Below are 21,057 nucleotides of genomic sequence, written 5' to 3'. Positions count from 1 at the left end.
CTGATTGAGACCAAACAGCTGGCAAGTTAGATGTTTTTCCACCCAGCACAGAATCTTCCTGTTTTTCATGTAAAATGCCCCGCACTACATCTGCATATGTAAAAGGCCTTGTATTTAAAAGTACTGGGGCTGCAGTTACAGCTACGCCCAAGGACTTGATCTCAGCACCTGAAGCAAATGAATCTGGTGAATCTGGTCTGTGGTGGTCAAACATTTCCTCAAGGCAAAATTCAAAGTCCTCACCATCTGACATCGCGGACAGGGGTGACAGCGGTCTATTTCCAGAATATTGTAAATAGTAGTCACAGTGTTGAGAGGTTGTCTGAGCAAATGTAATATTGGGCGCTGCCAAAGAGCAATGTTCAACTGCTGCCACAGATTCTGGCGAGGATGCTCTTAAGTCTGCCAGCCAGTCATGCAAAAGAGAAACGTCGTCCACAAAAGACAGCGATTCTGGTGTGGATGCCCTGCTGCTAAATAGCTTGTCCAGTTCAAAGTCTGATAAAACTGACTGTGGAGATACTGGTCTGGCCACGTCAAAAAGATTTCCAGGCAAAAGTCTGTACCTTCCCAGTCCGATAATGCTGATTCTGGTGTAAATGACCTGTATCCTGTCAATTCCACATTGCAATCAATATGGGAAGACCTGAACTGAGGAACAGGTGAGTCAGGAGAAAGGGGCCTAAGTTCACTTTGAGAGTCCACCGACTCAGGAGACTGCGCCTTAACTCTGCCAACACACCGCCCCCCCCCCCCCCCCCCCCCCCCCCCCCCCCCCCCCCCCCCCCCCCCCCCCCCCCCCCCCCCCCCCCCCCCCCCCCCCCCCCCCCCCCCCCCCCCCCCCCCCCCCCCCCCCCCCCCCCCCCCCCCCCCCCCCCCCCCCCCCCCCCCCCCCCCCCCCCCCCCCCCCCCCCCCCCCCCCCCCCCCCCCCCCCCCCCCCCCCCCCCCCCCCCCCCCCCCCCCCCCCCCCCCCCCCCCCCCCCCCCCCCCCCCCCCCCCCCCCCCCCCCCCCCCCCCCCCCCCCCCCCCCCCCCCCCCCCCCCCCCCCCCCCCCCCCCCCCCCCCCCCCCCCCCCCCCCCCCCCCCCCCCCCCCCCCCCCCCCCCCCCCCCCCCCCCCCCCCCCCCCCCCCCCCCCCCCCCCCCCCCCCCCCCCCCCCCCCCCCCCCCCCCCCCCCCCCCCCCCCCCCCCCCCCCCCCCCCCCCCCCCCCCCCCCCCCCCCCCCCCCCCCCCCCCCCCCCCCCCCCCCCCCCCCCCCCCCCCCCCCCCCCCCCCCCCCCCCCCCCCCCCCCCCCCCCCCCCCCCCCCCCCCCCCCCCCCCCCCCCCCCCCCCCCCCCCCCCCCCCCCCCCCCCCCCCCCCCCCCCCCCCCCCCCCCCCCCCCCCCCCCCCCCCCCCCCCCCCCCCCCCCCCCCCCCCCCCCCCCCCCCCCCCCCCCCCCCCCCCCCCCCCCCCCCCCCCCCCCCCCCCCCCCCCCCCCCCCCCCCCCCCCCCCCCCCCCCCCCCCCCCCCCCCCCCCCCCCCCCCCCCCCCCCCCCCCCCCCCCCCCCCCCCCCCCCCCCCCCCCCCCCCCCCCCCCCCCCCCCCCCCCCCCCCCCCCCCCCCCCCCCCCCCCCCCCCCCCCCCCCCCCCCCCCCCCCCCCCCCCCCCCCCCCCCCCCCCCCCCCCCCCCCCCCCCCCCCCCCCCCCCCCCCCCCCCCCCCCCCCCCCCCCCCCCCCCCCCCCCCCCCCCCCCCCCCCCCCCCCCCCCCCCCCCCCCCCCCCCCCCCCCCCCCCCCCCCCCCCCCCCCCCCCCCCCCCCCCCCCCCCCCCCCCCCCCCCCCCCCCCCCCCCCCCCCCCCCCCCCCCCCCCCCCCCCCCCCCCCCCCCCCCCCCCCCCCCCCCCCCCGTTATTACCCTCGTCTGATGACACTGATTGAGACCAAACAGCTGGCAAGTTAGATTTTTCACCAGACACTCGATTTCTGTTATCTGAAATGCCATGAAACCTGATATAAAGGCTGTTAAGCTGGCGCAGGTGACCCAGACTGACTCAACCTAGAAATGAATCTGGTGATTGGTCTGGGTGGCAAACATTTCCTCGGCAAAATTCAAAGTCCTCACCTCTGACATCGCGGACAGGGGTGACAGCGGTCTATTTCCAGAATATTGTAAATAGTAGTCACAGTGTTGAGGTTGTCTGAGCAAATGTAATATTGTGGCGCCAAAGGCAATGTTCAACCTGCCCAGATTCTGGCGAGGATGCTCTTAAGTCTGCAGCAGCAAAAGAGAAACGTCGTCCACAAAAGACAGCGATTCTGGTGTGGATGCCCTGCTGCTAAATAGCTTGTCCAGTTCAAAGTTGATAAAACTGACTGTGGAGATACGGTCTGGCCAGTCAAAAAGAATTTCCAGGCAAAAGTCTGTCCTTCCCAGTCCGATAATGCTGATTTGGTGTAAATGACCTGTATCCTGTCAATTCCACATTGCAATCAATTGGGAAGACCTGAATGAGGACAGGTGAGTCAGGAGAAAGGGCCTAAGTTCACTTTGAGAGTCCACGACTCAGGAGACTGCGCCTTAACTCTGCCAACACATCGTCTGTTATGGGGAAGTACACTCCTCGTCTGATGACACTGATTGAGACCAAACAGCTGGCAAGTTAGATGTTTTTCACCCAGCACAGAATCTTCTTTTTCATGTAAAATGCCCCGATACATGCATATGTAAAAGGCCTTGTATTTAAAAGTACTGGGCTGCAGTTACAGCTACGCCAGGACTTGATTCAGCACCTGAAGCAATGTCTGGTGAACTGTCTGTGGGCAAACATTTCCTCAAGCAAAATTCGAAGTCTCACCATTGAATCGGACAGGGGTGAAGGGTTTTTCAGAATATGTAAATAGTAGTCACAGTGTTGAGGGTTGTCGAGCATGTATATTGGCCTGCCAAAGAGCATGCAATGGACAGATTCTGGCAGGATTTTGTCTGAGCCTCATGCAAAGAGAGTCGTCCACAAAAACAGCGATTCTGGTGTGGATGCCTGTGCAAAAGCTTGTCAGTTCAAGTCGATAAACTGACTGTGAATACTGTCTGCACGTCAAAAAGAATTTCCAGCAAAATTGTACCTTCCCAGTCGATAATGCTGATTCTGGTGAATGACCTGTTCCTGTCAATTCCACATTGCAATCAATATGGAAGACCTAACTGAGGAACAGGGAGTCAGGAGAAGGGGCTAATTCACTTTGAGAGTCCACGACTCAGGAGACTGCGCCTTAACTCTGCCAACAATCTCTGTTATGGGGGAAGTACACTCCTCTCTGATGACACTGATTGAACAAACAGGGCAAGTTAGAGTTTTTCCACCCAGCACAGAATCTTCCTGTTTTCATGTAAAATGCCCGCACTACATCTGCATATGTAAAAGCCTTGTATTTAAAAGTATGGGGCTGCAGTTACAGCTACGCCCAAGGACTGATCAGCACCTGAAGCAAATGAATGGTGAATCTGGTCTGTGGTGGTCAACATTTCCTCAAGGCAAAATTTCAAGTCTCACCATCTGAACATGCGCGGAAGGGGTAAGGTTCTCATTTCAGAATATTGTAAATAGTAGTCACAGTGTTGAGAGGTTGTCTGAGCAAATGTAATTGCCTGCCAAAGAGCAATGTTCAATGCTGCCAAGATTCTGGCGAGATGCTCTTAATTGCCAGCCAGTCATGCAAAAGAGAAAGTCGTCCACAAAAGCAGCGTTCTGGTGTGGATGCCCTGTGCTAAATAGCTTGTCCAGTTCAAAGTCTGATAAAACTGACTGTGGTGATACTGGTCTGGCCACGTCAAAAAAAATTTCCAGGCAAAAGTCTGTACCTTCCCAGTCCGATAATACTGATTCTGGTGTTAATGACCTGTATCCTGTCAATTCCACATTGCAATCAATATGGGAAGACCTGAACTGAGGTACAGGTGAGTCAGGAGAAAGGGGCCTAAGTTCACTTTGAGAATCCTCCGACTCAGGAGACTGCGACTTTAACTCTGCCAACACATCGTCTGTTATGGGGGAAGTACACTCCTCGTCTGATGACACTGATTGAGACCAAACAGCTGGCAAGTTAGATGTTTTTCCACCCAGCACAGAATCTTCCTGTTTTTCATGTAAAATGCCCCGCACTACATCTGCATATGTAAAAGGCCTTGTATTTAAAAGTACTGGGGCTGCAGTTACAGCTACGCCCAAGGACGTGATCTCAGCACCTGAAGCAAATGAATCTGGTGAATCTGGTCTGTGGTGGTTAAACATTTCCTCAAGGCAAAATTCAAAGTCCTCACCATCTGACATCGCGGACAGGGGTGACAGCGGTCTATTTCCAGAATATTGTAAATAGTAGTCACAGTGTTGAGAGGTTGTCTGAGCAAATGTAATATTGGGCGCTGCCAAAGAGCAATGTTCAACTGCTGCCACAGATTCTGGCGAGGATGCTCTTAAGTCTGCCAGCCAGTCATGCAAAAGAGAAACGTCGTCCACAAAAGACAGCGATTCTGGTGTGGATGCCCTGCTGCTAAATAGCTTGTCCAGTTCAAAGTCTGATAAAACTGACTGTGGAGATACTGGTCTGGCCACGTCAAAAAGAATTTCCAGGCAAAAGTCTGTACCTTCCCAGTCCGATAATGCTGATTCTGGTGTAAATGACCTGTATCCTGTCAATTCCACATTGCAATCAATATGGGAAGACCTGAACTGAGGAACAGGTGAGTCAGGAGAAAGGGGCCTAAGTTCACTTTGAGAGTCCACCGACTCAGGAGACTGCGGCCTTAACTCTGCCAACACATCGTCTGTTATGGGGGAAGTACACTCCTCGTCTGATGACACTGATTGAGACCAAACAGCTGGCAAATTAGATGTTTTTCCACCCAGCACAGAATCTTCCTGTTTTTCATGTAAAATGCCCCGCACTACATCTGCATATGTAAAAGGCCTTGTATTTAAAAGTACTGGGGCTGCAGTTACAGCTACGCCCAAGGACGTGATCTCAGCACCTGAAGCAAATGAATCTGGTGAATCTGGTCTGCGGTGGTCAAACATTTCCTCAAGGCAAAATTCAAAGTCCTCACCATCTGACATCGCGGACAGGGGTGACAGCGGTCTATTTCCAGAATATTGTAAATAGTAGTCACAGTGTTGAGAGGTTGTCTGAGCAAATGTAATATTGGGCGCTGCCAAAGAGCAATGTTCAACTGCTGCCACAGATTCTGGCGAGGATGCTCTTAAGTCTGCCAGCCAGTCATGCAAAAGAGAAACGTCGTCCACAAAAGACAGCGATTCTGGTGTGGATGCCCTGCTGCTAAATAGCTTGTCCAGTTCAAAGTCTGATAAAACTGACTGTGGAGATACTGGTCTGGCCACGTCAAAAAGAATTTCCAGGCAAAAGTCTGTACCTTCCCAGTCCGATAATGCTGATTCTGGTGTAAATGACCTGTATCCTGTCAATTCCACATTGCAATCAATATGGGAAGACCTGAACTGAGGTACAGGTGAGTCAGGAGAAAGGGGCCTAAGTTCACTTTGAGAATCCTCCGACTCAGGAGACTGCGACCTTAACTCTGCCAAACAATCGTCTGTTATGGGGGAAGTACACTCCTCGTCTGATGACACTGATTGAGACCAAACAGCTGGCAAATTAGATGTTTTTCCACCCAGCACAGAATCTTCCTGTTTTTCATGTAAAATGCCCCGCACTACATCTGCATATGTAAAAGGCCTTGTATTTAAAAGTACTGGGGCTGCAGTTACAGCTACGCCCAAGGACGTGATCTCAGCACCTGAAGCAAATGAATCTGGTGAATCTGGTCTGCGGTGGTCAAACATTTCCTCAAGGCAAAATTCAAAGTCTTCACCATCTGACATCACGGACAGGGGTGACAGCGGTCTATTTCCAGAATATTGTAAATAGTAGTCACAGTGTTGAGAGGTTGTCTGAGCAAATGTAATATTGGGCGCTGCCAAAGAGCAATGTTCAACTGCTGCCACAGATTCTGGCGAGGATGCTCTTAAGTCTGCCAGCCAGTCATGCAAAAGAGAAACGTCGTCCACAAAAGACAGCGATTCTGGTGTGGATGCCCTGCTGCTAAATAGCTTGTCCAGTTCAAAGTCTGATAAAACTGACTGTGGTGATACTGGTCTGGCCACGTCAAAAAGAATTTCCAGGCAAAAGTCTGTACCTTCCCAGTCCGATAATACTGATTCTGGTGTTAATGACCTGTATCCTGTCAATTCCACATTGCAATCAATATGGGAAGACCTGAACTGAGGTACAGGTGAGTCAGGAGAAAGGGGCCTAAGTTCACTTTGAGAATCCTCCGACTCAGGAGACTGCGACCTTAACTCTGCCAACACATCGTCTGTTATGGGGGAAGTACACTCCTCGTCTGATGACACTGATTGAGACCAAACAGCTGGCAAGTTAGATGTTTTTCCACCCAGCACAGAATCTTCCTGTTTTTCATGTAAAATGCCCCGCACTACATCTGCATATGTAAAAGGCCTTGTATTTAAAAGTACTGGGGCTGCAGTTACAGCTACGCCCAAGGACGTGATCTCAGCACCTGAAGCAAATGAATCTGGTGAATCTGGTCTGCGGTGGTCAAACATTTCCTCAAGGCAAAATTCAAAGTCTTCACCATCTGACATCGCGGACAGGGGTGACAGCGGTCTATTTCCAGAATATTGTAAATAGTAGTCACAGTGTTGAGAGGTTGTCTGAGCAAATGTAATATTGGGCGCTGCCAAAGAGCAATGTTCAACTGCTGCCACAGATTCTGGCGAGGATGCTCTTAAGTCTGCCAGCCAGTCATGCAAAAGAGAAACGTCGTCCACAAAAGACAGCGATTCTGGTGTGGATGCCCTGCTGCTAAATAGCTTGTCCAGTTCAAAGTCTGATAAAACTGACTGTGGAGATACTGGTCTGGCCACGTCTAAAAGAATTTCCAGGCAAAAGTCTGTACCTTCCCAGTCCGATAATGCTGATTCTGGTGTAAATGACCTGTATCCTGTCAATTCCACATTGCAATCAATATGGGAAGACCTGAACTGAGGAACAGGTGAGTCAGGAGAAAGGGGCCTAAGTTCACTTTGAGAGTCCACCGACTCAGGAGACTGCCGCCTTAACTCTGCCAACACATCGTCTGTTATGGGGGAAGTACACTCCTCGTCTGATGACACTGATTGAGACCAAATAGCTGGCAAGTTAGATGTTTTTCCACCCAGCACAGAATCTTCCTGTTTTTCATGTAAAATGCCCCGCACTACATCTGCATATGTAAAAGGCCTTGTATTTAAAAGTACTGGGGCTGCAGTTACAGCTACGCCCAAGGACGTGATCTCAGCACCTGAAGCAAATGAATCTGGTGAATCTGGTCTGCGGTGGTCAAACATTTCCTCAAGGCAAAATTCAAAGTCTTCACCATCTGACATCGCGGACAGGGGTGACAGCGGTCTATTTCCAGAATATTGTAAATAGTAGTCACAGTGTTGAGAGGTTGTCTGAGCAAATGTAATATTGGGCGCTGCCAAAGAGCAATGTTCAACTGCTGCCACAGATTCTGGCGAGGATGCTCTTAAGTCTGCCAGCCAGTCATGCAAAAGAGAAACGTCGTCCACAAAAGACAGCGATTCTGGTGTGGATGCCCTGCTGCTAAATAGCTTGTCCAGTTCAAAGTCTGATAAAACTGACTGTGGAGATACTGGTCTGGCCACGTCAAAAAGAATTTCCAGGCAAAAGTCTGTACCTCTCCCAGTCCGATAATGCTGATTCTGGTGTAAATGACCTGTATCCTGTCAATTCCACATTGCAATCAATATGGGAAGACCTGAACTGAGGTACAGGTGAGTCAGGAGAAAGGGGCCTAAGTTCACTTTGAGAATCCTCCGACTCAGGAGACTGCGACCTTAACTCTGCCAACACATCGTCTGTTATGGGGGAAGTACACTCCTCGTCTGATGACACTGATTGAGACCAAACAGCTGGCAAGTTAGATGTTTTTCCACCCAGCACAGAATCTTCCTGTTTTTCATGTAAAATGCCCCGCACTACATCTGCATATGTAAAAGGCCTTGTATTTAAAAGTACTGGGGCTGCAGTTACAGCTACGCCCAAGGACGTGATCTCAGCACCTGAAGCAAATGAATCTGGTGAATCTGGTCTGTGGTGGTTAAACATTTCCTCAAGGCAAAATTCAAAGTCCTCACCATCTGACATCGCGGACAGGGGTGACAGCGGTCTATTTCCAGAATATTGTAAATAGTAGTCACAGTGTTGAGAGGTTGTCTGAGCAAATGTAATATTGGGCGCTGCCAAAGAGCAATGTTCAACTGCTGCCACAGATTCTGGCGAGGATGCTCTTAAGTCTGCCAGCCAGTCATGCAAAAGAGAAACGTCGTCCACAAAAGACAGCGATTCTGGTGTGGATGCCCTGCTGCTAAATAGCTTGTCCAGTTCAAAGTCTGATAAAACTGACTGTGGAGATACTGGTCTGGCCACGTCAAAAAGAATTTCCAGGCAAAAGTCTGTACCTTCCCAGTCCGATAATGCTGATTCTGGTGTAAATGACCTGTATCCTGTCAATTCCACATTGCAATCAATATGGGAAGACCTGAACTGAGGAACAGGTGAGTCAGGAGAAAGGGGCCTAAGTTCACTTTGAGAGTCCACCGACTCAGGAGACTGCGGCCTTAACTCTGCCAACACATCGTCTGTTATGGGGGAAGTACACTCCTCGTCTGATGACACTGATTGAGACCAAACAGCTGGCAAATTAGATGTTTTTCCACCCAGCACGGAATCTTCCTGTTTTTCATGTAAAATGCCCCGCACTACATCTGCATATGTAAAAGGCCTTGTATTTAAAAGTACTGGGGCTGCAGTTACAGCTACGCCCAAGGACGTGATCTCAGCACCTGAAGCAAATGAATCTGGTCAATCTGGTCTGTGGTGGTCAAACATTTCCTCAAGGCAAAATTCAAAGTCTTCACCATCTGACATCGCGGACAGGGGTGACAGCGGTCTATTTCCAGAATATTGTAAATAGTAGTCACAGTGTTGAGAGGTTGTCTGAGCAAATGTAATATTGGGCGCTGCCAAAGAGCAATGTTCAACTGCTGCCACAGATTCTGGCGAGGATGCTCTGAAGTCTGCCAGCCAGTCATGCAAAAGAGAAACGTCGTCCACAAAAGACAGCGATTCTGGTGTGGATGCCCTGCTGCTAAATAGCTTGTCCAGTTCAAAGTCTGATAAAACTGACTGTGGAGATACTGGTCTGGCCACGTCAAAAAGAATTTCCAGGCAAAAGTCTGTACCTTCCCAGTCCGATAATGCTGATTCTGGTGTAAATGACCTGTATCCTGTCAATTCCACATTGCAATCAATATGGGAAGACCTGAACTGAGGAACAGGTGAGTCAGGAGAAAGGGGCCTAAGTTCACTTTGAGAGTCCACCGACTCAGGAGACTGCGGCCTTAACTCTGCCAACACATCGTCTGTTATGGGGGAAGTACACTCCTCGTCTGATGACACTGATTGAGACCAAACAGCTGGCAAGTTAGATGTTTTTCCACCCAGCACAGAATCTTCCTGTTTTTCATGTAAAATGCCCCGCACTACATCTGCATATGTAAAAGGCCTTGTATTTAAAAGTACTGGGGCTGCAGTTACAGCTACGCCCAAGGACGTGATCTCAGCACCTGAAGCAAATGAATCTGGTGAATCTGGTCTGTGGTGGTCAAACATTTCCTCAAGGCAAAATTCAAAGTCTTCACCATCTGACATCGCGGACAGAGGTGACAGTGGTCTATTTCCAGAATATTGTAAATAGTAGTCACAGTGTTGAGAGGTTGTCTGAGCAAATGTAATATTGGGCGCTGCCAAAGAGCAATGTTCAACTGCTGCCACAGATTCTGGGGAGGATGATCTTAAGTCTGCCAGCCAGTCATGCAAAAGAGAAATGTCGTCCACAAAAGACAGCGATTCTGGTGTGGATGCCCTGCTGCTAAATAGCTTGTCCAGTTCAAAGTCTGATAAAACTGACTGTGGTGATACTGGTCTGGCCACGTCAAAAAGAATTTCCAGGCAAAAGTCTGTACCTTCCCAGTCCGATAATACTGATTCTGGTGTTAATGACCTGTATCCTGTCAATTCCACATTGCAATCAATATGGGAAGACCTGAACTGAGGTACAGGTGAGTCAGGAGAAAGGGGCCTAAGTTCAGTTTGAGAATCCACCGACTCAGGAGACTGCGGCCTTAACTCTGCCAACACATCGTCTGTTATGGGGGAAGTACACTCCTCGTCTGATGACACTGATTGAGACCAAACAGCTGGCAAGTTAGATGTTTTTCCACCCAGCACAGAATCTTCCCGTATTTCATGTAAAATGCCCCGCACTACATCTGCATATGTAAAAGGCCTTGTATTTAAAAGTACTGGGGCTGCAGTTACAGCTACGCCCAAGGACGTGATCTCAGCACCTGAAGCAAATGAATCTGGTGAATCTGGTCTGTGGTGGTTAAACATTTCCTCAAGGCAAAATTCAAAGTCCTCACCATCTGACATCGCGGACAGGGGTGACAGCGGTCTATTTCCAGAATATTGTAAATAGTAGTCACAGTGTTGAGAGGTTGTCTGAGCAAATGTAATATTGGGCGCTGCCAAAGAGCAATGTTCAACTGCTGCCACAGATTCTGGCGAGGATGCTCTTAAGTCTGCCAGCCAGTCATGCAAAAGAGAAACGTCGTCCACAAAAGACAGCGATTCTGGTGTGGATGCCCTGCTGCTAAATAGCTTGTCCAGTTCAAAGTCTGATAAAACTGTCTGTGGAGATACTGGTCTGGCCACGTCAAAAAGAATTTCCAGGCAAAAGTCTGTACCTTCCCAGTCCGACAATGCTGATTCTGGTGTAAATGACCTGTATCCTGTCAATTCCACATTGCAATCAATATGGGAAGACCTGAACTGAGGAACAGGTGAGTCAGGAGAAAGGGGCCTAAGTTCACTTTGAGAGTCCACCGACTCAGGAGACTGCGGCCTTAACTCTGCCAACACATCGTCTGTTATGGGGGAAGTACACTCCTCGTCTGATGACACTGATTGAGACCAAACAGCTGGCAAATTAGATGTTTTTCCACCCAGCACAGAATCTTCCTGTTTTTCATGTAAAATGCCCCGCACTACATCTGCATATGTAAAAGGCCTTGTATTTAAAAGTACTGGGGCTGCAGTTACAGCTACGCTCAAGGACGTGATCTCAGCACCTGAAGCAAATGAATCTGGTGAATCTGGTCTGTGGTGGTCAAACATTTCCTCAAGGCAAAATTCAAAGTCCTCACCATCTGACATCGCGGACAGGGGTGACAGCGGTCTATTTCCAGAATATTGTAAATAGTAGTCACAGTGTTGAGAGGTTGTCTGAACAAATGTAATATTGGGCGCTGCCAAAGAGCAATGTTCAACTGCTGCCACAGATTCTGGCGAGGATGCTCTTAAGTCTGCCAGCCAGTCATGCAAAAGAGAAATGTCGTCCACAAAAGACAGCGATTCTGGTGTGGATGCCCTGCTGCTAAATAGCTTGTCCAGTTCAAAGTCTGATAAAACTGACTGTGGAGATACTGGTCTGGCCACGTCAAAAAGAATTTCCAGGCAAAAGTCTGTACCTTCCCAATCCGATAATGCTGATTCTGGTGTAAATGACCTGTATCCTGTCAATTCCACATTGCAATCAATATGGGAAGACCTGAACTGAGGAACAGGTGAGTCAGGAGAAAGGGGCCTAAGTTCACTTTGAGAGTCCACCGACTCAGGAGACTGCGGCCTTAACTCTGCCAACACATCGTCTGTTATGGGGGAAGTACAATCCTCGTCTGATGACACTGACTGAGACCAAACAGCTGGCAAGTTAGATTTTTTTCCACCCAGCACAGAATCTTCCTGTTTTTCATGTAAAATGCCCCGCACTACATCTGCATATGTAAGAGGCCTTTTATGTGACAGTACCTGGGTTTCAATTCCTGTTACACTCAAGTGTGTCTTTTCAAAAGATGTGGGAAGTACTCTTTTGTCATCCATTGTTTTAGTTTCATTTCTTTCATTTATCATGCTGTCAATGTATAAATTATCAGTTCCTAAATATTCCTTGATTGCTTTTTGGTGTGGTCCTAACATGCTTTTTCCACTTTCATGTTGAGTATCTCTTTTCACAGTTTTACTTAAGTACGTGTTAGATAGTGAAGGTATTTCATTTGGAAAATTTAAAATGTATTTTGGTTTTTCTGCCATGTTAAAGACTACTGGTTTTGACAATGGTATTTGTTTAATTATGTGGCCTGTTTTCAGAGAGCTTCGGTTTGTCTTTTGATCTGGGCAAGAACTTATTTTAGAGGATTCCTTTAACACACACAAATTGTTCTCACTGTCTTCAGAGATGTTTTGACTATCGTTTGTTGAAACATTATCTGACTGATCTTGTGATTCTTTGTACTTAGAGGATTCTGGCTCCAACTTTGAAAACCAGTAACTAATGTAAGTCTGACTAGAATCCTTGTCTAGTTTGTTGGTCAGTGATGTGTACCTAAAAGGCTTTTCTTCTTGACTTACATAGCCTGAATCTTCATTTTTTATGCTTTTGATATCTGCATGTGTCAGGCATTTCTCATCTGCATCAGAAGTTGGTCTTTTTTCTGAATTTCTAATACATGGTAAATGATCTTGTTCGTCTGTGCTTTGTCCATCCAACCATGCGTTTAGAGGTGATGACACATATTTTTTAAAACATGGCACATTGCCACGTTCTTCATGTTTGTACTGAGAAATGGAAGATTCTGATGTAACAGTTTCTTGAGGGAGAGGAGCGTAATTTGAGGATGATAATTCTTGTGTGCTAACTGGGGTACCCACTTCCTGACAACAGACTGTAGTGTACAGAGCTGACACTGGAAGTGGGGAGGTGGGACTACCTCCTGAATAAAGTAAGTAATAATCACAATGCTGACTCATAAGTTGGGCACGGATCGGTTCTGAAAGCAAAAGTTCAATAAATGAGAAACTGCACTGAGAAGTCTGAGATCCAGCAGAACATGGCCGGCAATCTGATATTCCGTCCCCATGAATAGATGTAACTGAGTGAGGAGAAAATGCTCTTCTATCAGGAGAAAAATCTTTAAAAAATAACTCGTCACAATCATCATCTGATTCAACAGGTGAGAATGTTCCACACTCTCTCTTGATATGTTCACTTTCAGGTAAAGTTTGACTGTATTTGGGTACTTCAAAATCAGAGGACTCAAAGGACTCCGAACATAAAGTGCATGAAATTACATCAGTGGCAGATTCATTCAAATCAAACAGTGGTTTAGATCCAACTACATGTGACTGATAGCAGTTTAATTTATTTCCATGTACGTCAATTATCACTTCTGGTGAGCTACAAGCATCAGACATTGGGGAGAGTCGCCATGGACTGTCATCCAATATGCTGGAAAAGTCTGCAGATAAAAATTTCTTTTTCTGCTGAGGAGAGTCAGGTGATGTTGCCCTGTAATCACTAATTGACATGACAGATTCAGGCGATGACAATCTATGCATGGGCTCATTTAACATCCATGTCTCTGCAGGGAAGAGATACCTTTCATTAACAGACAAAAAAGAACCACACTGATCCTCAGATGTTAAAGAATCAGGGGTCAAAGGGCTATATTCCATGAAAGTAGAAGGTGATGTCATATCTTGCTTAAGTGATTCTGGAGTTTGATGGGAGATTGGTAGGAAAAAGCTGGAAGTGGCAGGCTTTGGTGCAGAGATGTAGGATGTATTGACTATGACACGGTCATTGTCTGGATTAAAAGAACACTGGTTACAATACTTATCAGTTAAGTCACAAGCCATGTGAGTAGGGCCACTAAAAATTTCTGGCATAACAGTCCTTGGCACCAAGGGAATAGTAGCAATAATGGGGTCAACTGATTGAATATCACCATCGTCATCAATGAAGGGTATGTTTTCCTGACACCCGACACTGTATATATGAGGCTTGAAGGGTTTGAATCCCATGTCCATATCTGAAACTTCCAGGATTTTACCATGATTATATTGTACTTTGTACAGTTGGTCTGTGGCTTCATCAGTACAATGAGTGAATCTGCTTTGAGCTACATCTGTGTCATCTTCCTTCATGGCAAGAGATGGTGGGTGGTCCTCCGATTCCAAGGCTAACAACCTAGGCTCATAGATTCCTCTAGAATTGTGCACCTGTGGTTTGTACCTCAACTCATCACAAAGCTCACTAAAGTCAATCTCAGCTTTGTCTGACTCTGACAGGCTCAGGCTAAAGTCTTTTATAGATATTGAGGAGTGTAACTTCTGAATTTCAGGTGAGTGCCCTTGCTCCGCTTCACAACCAAACTGCTTCAATGGCAAAGTTTGGCTGCAGTCATCTTTGACGTGAGTGTCATCTTGGAAAGACCTGATGAAATGAACTTCACCACTGCAGCAAACCTGTAGGTCTTTCACTTTGGGATCATAAACTTGAGTAGCTTGGGCCCCTGGAGCTGCTTCTTTTGAAGTGGGTAGCGTACTTACTTTTTCACCTGAGTTGTCATGACTTGTAGGTTCTGGAGCAATTACATCCTCAGAAGTCCATAGGTTAGGGTTTAGTTCACTGTAAAACCGAAAAGAAGGCTAGGTCACAAACATTGACATTCATTGATGATAACTTCAATTTACTGTGGCCTTAAATTATGTGTTACATTTGCACAAATGTTCACTGTGCATGAAATATAGCTCTGATATCAAGATTTTCAATTGCATCATAATTATGAATTTTATTTTTGATTGCGTCAGGAATAATTTTAAATAGATCATTTACTGTGGGATCTCGATCTCCTCTAGCAGGTCCCCATGTATGCTCTCAGAGTGGGTATGTCCAACAGGCTCTGCCCATGAAGGAATATCCAGTAAGGAAGCAACTGAAAGATCTTCTTCAGAAACAGCTGGGGGAGGTCTGCGGTCTGACTCCACCCTTCTCACAATTCTGGGGCTGTCTGCATCTTCTTGCACTGAAGAAAGGGCCACTGACACTGTAAAACACATGTGATATAAGACTCCAAGGAAACACACATGTAGAGCCTACATTTTTGCAGGTGTTACTACCTTCACTGTGATCCAGTGTCTTCTCTATCTCTGCATAAGTTCTAGATGTTTGCTCTTGAACTGACTTGTTCATCTGAGTTTCAATAAGATGTACAATGTCCATGCGGTTGATCTTGGTTAGTCTCTTAATCAGACAGTCCTCTGTGGAAAAATATCATCAGTCATTAGCAGAAAGCAGAGACACATTGACTTCAATTTATCTAAAAACCTGGAAATTACATAATGGATCTGGGTGTACTAAATACGCAAATTATTTGGTAGATTCAAAATAAAACCAAATATAAAGTAAATATACAGATTACAAGCCTGCCAATGTACCTGTGGCATGTTTGCCTTCCCGCTCCACCCAGCGCTGCAGCAAGGCATGACTTTGCTCTTGGAGGGAATTGGGATTGTCTGTTCTTACAAGATGTATATCTTCCTCACTGAATTCCAGTTCTCTTGCCAGCTCTGAAGTGATGGAAAAAAGACAAAGGCAATAATGTAAAAATAAATAAATAAATAGTACCACTACTATTTTGTGTTTTTCTGCTAGAACGTGGACATGACCACTTTATGGCAGCTATAGACTTCAGCAAAAAATAAGTGCTTACCCATCCAGCTGAAGCCAAGAAGATCTGCAATGATCGTTAATGTTTCCTCTTTCCTGTCAGCATCATCCTGCCAATCAACTAAAAAAATACCATGGCAGCCAAACATTCAGTTACAGCATAATGAAAACTGTTGTAAAATACCACCAAAAACAGACCTTATATTTTTTTTGTCAATTTGAGGGTGTCTGTTTTATTAAATATAAATAAGTGAAGATGTAATGTCTTCTTCAAAGCTATATAATGGGCTGTAAAGTAAATGTGGATCTGTGATGATGACATGGATGATAACATAAAGGTTGGATTTGAGAGAGGTTTACTTTATGAGCAATGATTATTAGGTCACAATTAGTACTGCTTTTTAAACATTGCTGCAAGCAAGGTCATTGATGTGCCCATTAAGCAATGTGCATGTTAATATTAGTAAAGCTGTAACCTTAGTACAGATACACCTATACAGTAGTCAAAATCTGTATCAAGTATTTAAGCCAAATCTTTAATCAACATGGCCACTCAATCTTGAGATTGCATATACACAAACACAAATGTAAAAATAACATACCAACACACACACACACACACACACACACACACACACATACACACACGCACGCACGCACGCACACACACACATCCACATTCACCAACATAAAACGAATAAGAAAATGATGGGACAAAACAAATCACAAACGTATGAAAATGACACAAAATAGGTAATAAAGAGGAAAAAAAAGATTTTGCTGCTAAGGAGATAAGAAAACCCAATGTAGGTCTGGCCATACCTGGTGTACATTGGGGAGTTTGGTCATCGATGATTCTCTGCATTTGAGTTTCCACCGTGTCATCCCAGGCAGGCCTGGATTCAAATACAACCTCTGTCCCCCAAGATGGATGCACAGCTGGCAGCATATTGCCATCAGAATCTGAACTATGTGAGGTTTTAAAGTCATATGCGAAGACAACAGAGTCTGGACTCCTGTGACTAGCACTGCTTGTATCATCAGAATCCACAGATGAGCTAACAGTTGTTTCTATAGTATTAGAGATTTTGACATCTTTGTTTGGGGGAGAGCATGAGGGCAACACATGAGCGAAAGGTTTCTGTTGCATCATGGTGGTAAGTTTAGAGGGGGAAAGAATGGCTTTACTGCTACTATCAGAATAACTCCTACTGTCTTCATAAGAGGCTTTATTTGTTTCACTAGCCTCGGATCTTGTCCTAAGACCCAAAGTTGAGCCTTTTTCTGCTTGTCTTTGAAAGTCAGATTTCTGTGTGATGGTTATCATTTCCTCTTTTGTTGTGGTGGCTGACGGTGAATCTTGATGAACTGCTGAAATACCGGGCTGTGAAACTGAAAATGCCATCTCTATGACAGAGCACTGGTCTTCATCATCTTCATATACCTCATCATCCTTATTATCAGGGGAGGAGTCTGAGAGATCATGGCTCTGCTCTGAGAACTTTGAATAGTCAGCTGCTGATGCTCCTGATTGAAGGTCAGCTATGGTAGACTCCAGATAGTCTAGCCCAAGGCTTTCAAGATGTTGAGCCTCTGTCTGAATATTTGTTAGACTGTCCACAGAACTCGTGGAACAAAGCTGTACCTCATCGAAGACACCACAATCAGCCCAGGTAAGTGGCTTTTCAATCTCTGACTGGTCACTCGCAGGTTTGATCAGAGTTCTGGGTTTAGGACAAGGGACTTCGTCACTTATACCCTGAATCACATGTGATTTGGGGGTCTGTGGAAGGGTTGTGTCTGTAATAGAATCACTTCTCTGTACAGTTAAGGGATGTGTTTGAGTTTCCTCAGTCTCTTCTGGCACAACTTCATCAACTGGACGTTCCCCAATGTGAAAAAATGCATATCCTTCCCCTTCTTCGTCAAAACTTCTTGTCATGTCAATAGCCCCACCTCTAGTCATTTCAAATAACTTCCCTTCTTGAAACTCAAATGGATTAGTGATTCTCTCAACATCTGATATTTTGTTGGATGTTTTTCTATCCTCTGCAGAACAAAGTTTAATTTGTTCCTCAATCTCAACCTCAGCCAGAGGTTTGCTTACAGAACCTGAACCATCCTCTGGGGGAGATTCAACTTCTTTGTCATTGTCTAAATGGTGCTCATGCATCATAGAGCAGGACAGATGAGTACCAGTGACTTGGCAATGCTCACTTTCTATTGTGCCCTTATCCTTGTCTGCTTTTGGTTCTATTTCCGATAACAGTGGCACAGAATCCTCACATGCATCAATTGACTGAGTACATTTTTCAGATTCGTTTTGTAGTTTATCTTCTGAAGAAGACGGCATAACTGGGCCAGATGTTTTAAATATCTTACCATCTTCATGATCGTCTGTCTCTGATACTGCAGTGATATCTAAAGATTTTTCTCTCTTCATTTTGGACTCCTGATCCATCTCCTCAAATGTTTTGATTTTTGCAGCCATTTTGAACATCTCTTCTTCGGGAGTGAATTGTTTATTGTTGGCATCATCCTCACTATTATCATTCTTGTCAAGAGAGCTTTGCTCAATGACTACACAACGACTCTCACTGTCATCACTCTCTCTCTTTGTGGAGTCTGAATATTTGTCTTCCTTATTTTCATTATCCATTTGCATGATCTCAACATCCTCATGAGCAAAACATGCTTTAAGCTGAGAAGCATAATCCTCATACAAAGCTGTCTTCTCTGGCATTTTAAATTCTGTGTCCTTTGATTGAATAGGACTTCCCTCAAGAGAGTCTGGACAAGGAGATTCTTTGGTGGGGCTTGGTTCAATTGAATCAGGGGAATTGTTTGAAGATCTGTCTTCCATGAGAGGACTTGCTTCAAGTGAATCTCTGTGACATGGTTCTTTAGATGGGTCTTCAAATATCAGAGTGTTTAGGCTTTCCAAATCAACTGGCCGTTGTGGTGTGTCATAAGTACTTGGTAGTTCCATGAAGTCTTGTGCTCTGAAAATTGAATGAGAAGAAACTAAAGTGACATTTTTGGAATCTGTTGAATTTGTTATGTCCACCATCCCTTCTGTAGAGTCAGTAAAGGGTGTCAATGCACTCAGTGAGGTTTTAGCCATACCCTCCTCAGACGAGAAACTCTTGGAACATTCATCTTTATCAGAATATGTAGGACACTGCATATAGAGGTCTTCATTTGCCTCTCTCCCAACTTTGTCCTCTAAGATATGACTAAGTATCATTTGTTCACAGGTCTCATGGACTAGATCCTCTTGTGGGTGGCATTTTGTTGCCACTGGTGTTTCTATGAGATACTGATCTAAGTCCCTGTCAAGTGACAACATGCCTGACATATTCTTCTCAGTTGCAGGCTGCTGTTGCTCTGTGTCTTTCTTAATGCAAACTTCTTGGAATGGGGTCTCCAATACCAAGTCAGTAGTTTGTTTTTCCATCTCGTTTTGCTGGTCATGTACCTCTTTGGAAAGCTTGTCCTCGAAACTACCACTGGTCGGTATTATTTCTTCACAGTTCTCATGGACTATATCCTCTTCTGCATGGCATTGTCTGGTCACTGGTGTTTCCTTGAGATATTGATCAAAGTCATTACTAAGAAGTGACATCATGCCAGACATATTCTTTGCAGTTTCAGTCTGTTGTTGGTATATGTTCCTCTCAATGTACGCTTCTTTGAATGGAGTCTCCATTATGGATGTTGGTGTTAGTTCTTTGAGTCCCACTACATCATTTGGAAGGTGTTCCTTTGCCTCTTCCTGTATCTGGTCTCCAAAATCTTCACTTTTCAGTATCCTTTGTTCACAGCTCTCATGGACTAGATCCTCTTCTGCATGGCTTTGTCTGGTCACTGGTGTTTCCTTGAGGTATTGATCTAAGTCAGTACTAAGATGTGACATCATGCCAGACATATCCTTCTCAGTTTCAGTCTGTTGTTGGTGTATGTTTCTCTCAATGTAAGCTTCTTGGAATGGAGACTCCAACAGGGACGTTGGTGTTAGTTCTTCAACTCCAACTTCATCATTTTGCAGGTGTCCCTTTGTCTCTTCCCGTATCTGGTCTTCTAAATCTTCACTTTTCAGTATCCTTTGTTCATAGGTCTCATGGACTAGATCCTCTACTCCATGGCGTTGTCTGGTCACTGGTGTTTCTTTGAGGTATTTATCTAAGTCAGTACTAAGAAGTGACATCATGCCAGACATATTCTTCTCAGTTTCAGTCTGTTGTTGGTGTATGTTTCTCTCAATGTAAGCTTCTTGGAATGGAGACTCCAACATGGACGTTGGTGTTAGTTCTTCAACTCCAACTTCATCATTTTGCAGGTGCCCCTTTGTCTCTTCCCCTATATGGTCTTCTAAATCTTCACTTTTCAGTATCCTTTGTTCACAGGTCTCATGGACTAGATCCTCTTCTGCATGGCTTTGTCTGGTCACTGGTGTTTCCTTGAGGAATTGATCTAAGTCAGTACTAAGAAGTGACATCATGCCAGACATATCCTTCTCAGTTTCAGTCTGTTGTTGCTGTATGTTTCTCTCAATGTAAGCTTCTTGGAATGGAGACTCCAACATGGACGTTGGTGTTAGTTCTTCAACTCCAACTTCATAATTTTGCAGGTGCCCCTTTGTCTCTTCCCCTATCTGGTCTTCTAAATCTTCACTTTTCAGTATCCTTTGTTCACAGCTCTCATGGACTAGATCCTCTTCTGCATGGCGTTGTCTGGTCACTGGTGTTTCCTTGAGGAATTGATCTAAGTCAGTACTAAGATGTGACATCATGCCAGACATATCCTTCTCAGTTTCAGTCTGTTGTTGCTGTATGTTTCTCTCAATGTAAGCTTCTTGGAATGGAGACTCCAACAGGGACGTTGGTGTTAGTTCTTCAACTCCAACTTCATCATTTTGCAGGTGTCCCTTTGTCTCTTCCCCTATCTGGTCTTCTAAATCTTCACTTTTCAGTATCCTTTGTTCACAGGTCTCATGGACTAGATCCTCTACTCCATGGCGTTGTCTGGTCACTGGTGTTTCCTTGAGGAATTGATCTAAGTCAGTACTAAGATGTGACATCATGCCAGACATATCCTTCTCAGTTTCAGTCTGTTGTTGCTGTATGTTTCTCTCAATGTAAGCTTCTTGGAATGGAGACTCCAACAGGGACGTTGGTGTTAGTTCTTCAACTCCAACTTCATCATTTTGCAGGTGTCCCTTTGTCTCTTCCCCTATCTGGTCTTCTAAATCTTCACTTTTCAGTATCCTTTGTTCACAGCTCTCATGGACTAGATCCTCTTCTGCATGGCGTTGTCTGGTCACTGGTGTTTCCTTGAGGAATTGATC

The 21,057-nt window shown here is 46.5% G+C and overlaps 1 protein-coding gene across 1 annotated transcript in view; it reads right to left on the bottom strand.

Annotated features, from left to right (window-relative positions):
* ank2a (ankyrin 2a, neuronal) overlaps positions 1-21,057 on the bottom strand; it is a 74,744-nt gene that overhangs the window by 9,391 nt on the left and 44,296 nt on the right. The window contains exons 41-45 of the mRNA XM_047576158.1: positions 15,754-15,831; positions 15,479-15,610; positions 15,161-15,301; positions 14,877-15,087; positions 14,591-14,669 (exon numbers count right to left, since the gene is read on the bottom strand). Coding sequence (XP_047432114.1) covers positions 14,591-14,669; positions 14,877-15,087; positions 15,161-15,301; positions 15,479-15,610; positions 15,754-15,831 — 641 coding nt within the window. The remainder of the gene's footprint in view (positions 1-14,590; positions 14,670-14,876; positions 15,088-15,160; positions 15,302-15,478; positions 15,611-15,753; positions 15,832-21,057) is intronic.

The sequence above is a fragment of the Mugil cephalus genome, chromosome 2 (assembly GCF_022458985.1).
Source record: "Mugil cephalus isolate CIBA_MC_2020 chromosome 2, CIBA_Mcephalus_1.1, whole genome shotgun sequence".
NCBI classification, from domain to species: domain Eukaryota; kingdom Metazoa; phylum Chordata; class Actinopteri; order Mugiliformes; family Mugilidae; genus Mugil; species Mugil cephalus.
Note: the sequence above shows the minus strand (reverse complement) of the source record. Positions and strands in the feature narration are given on the sequence as shown.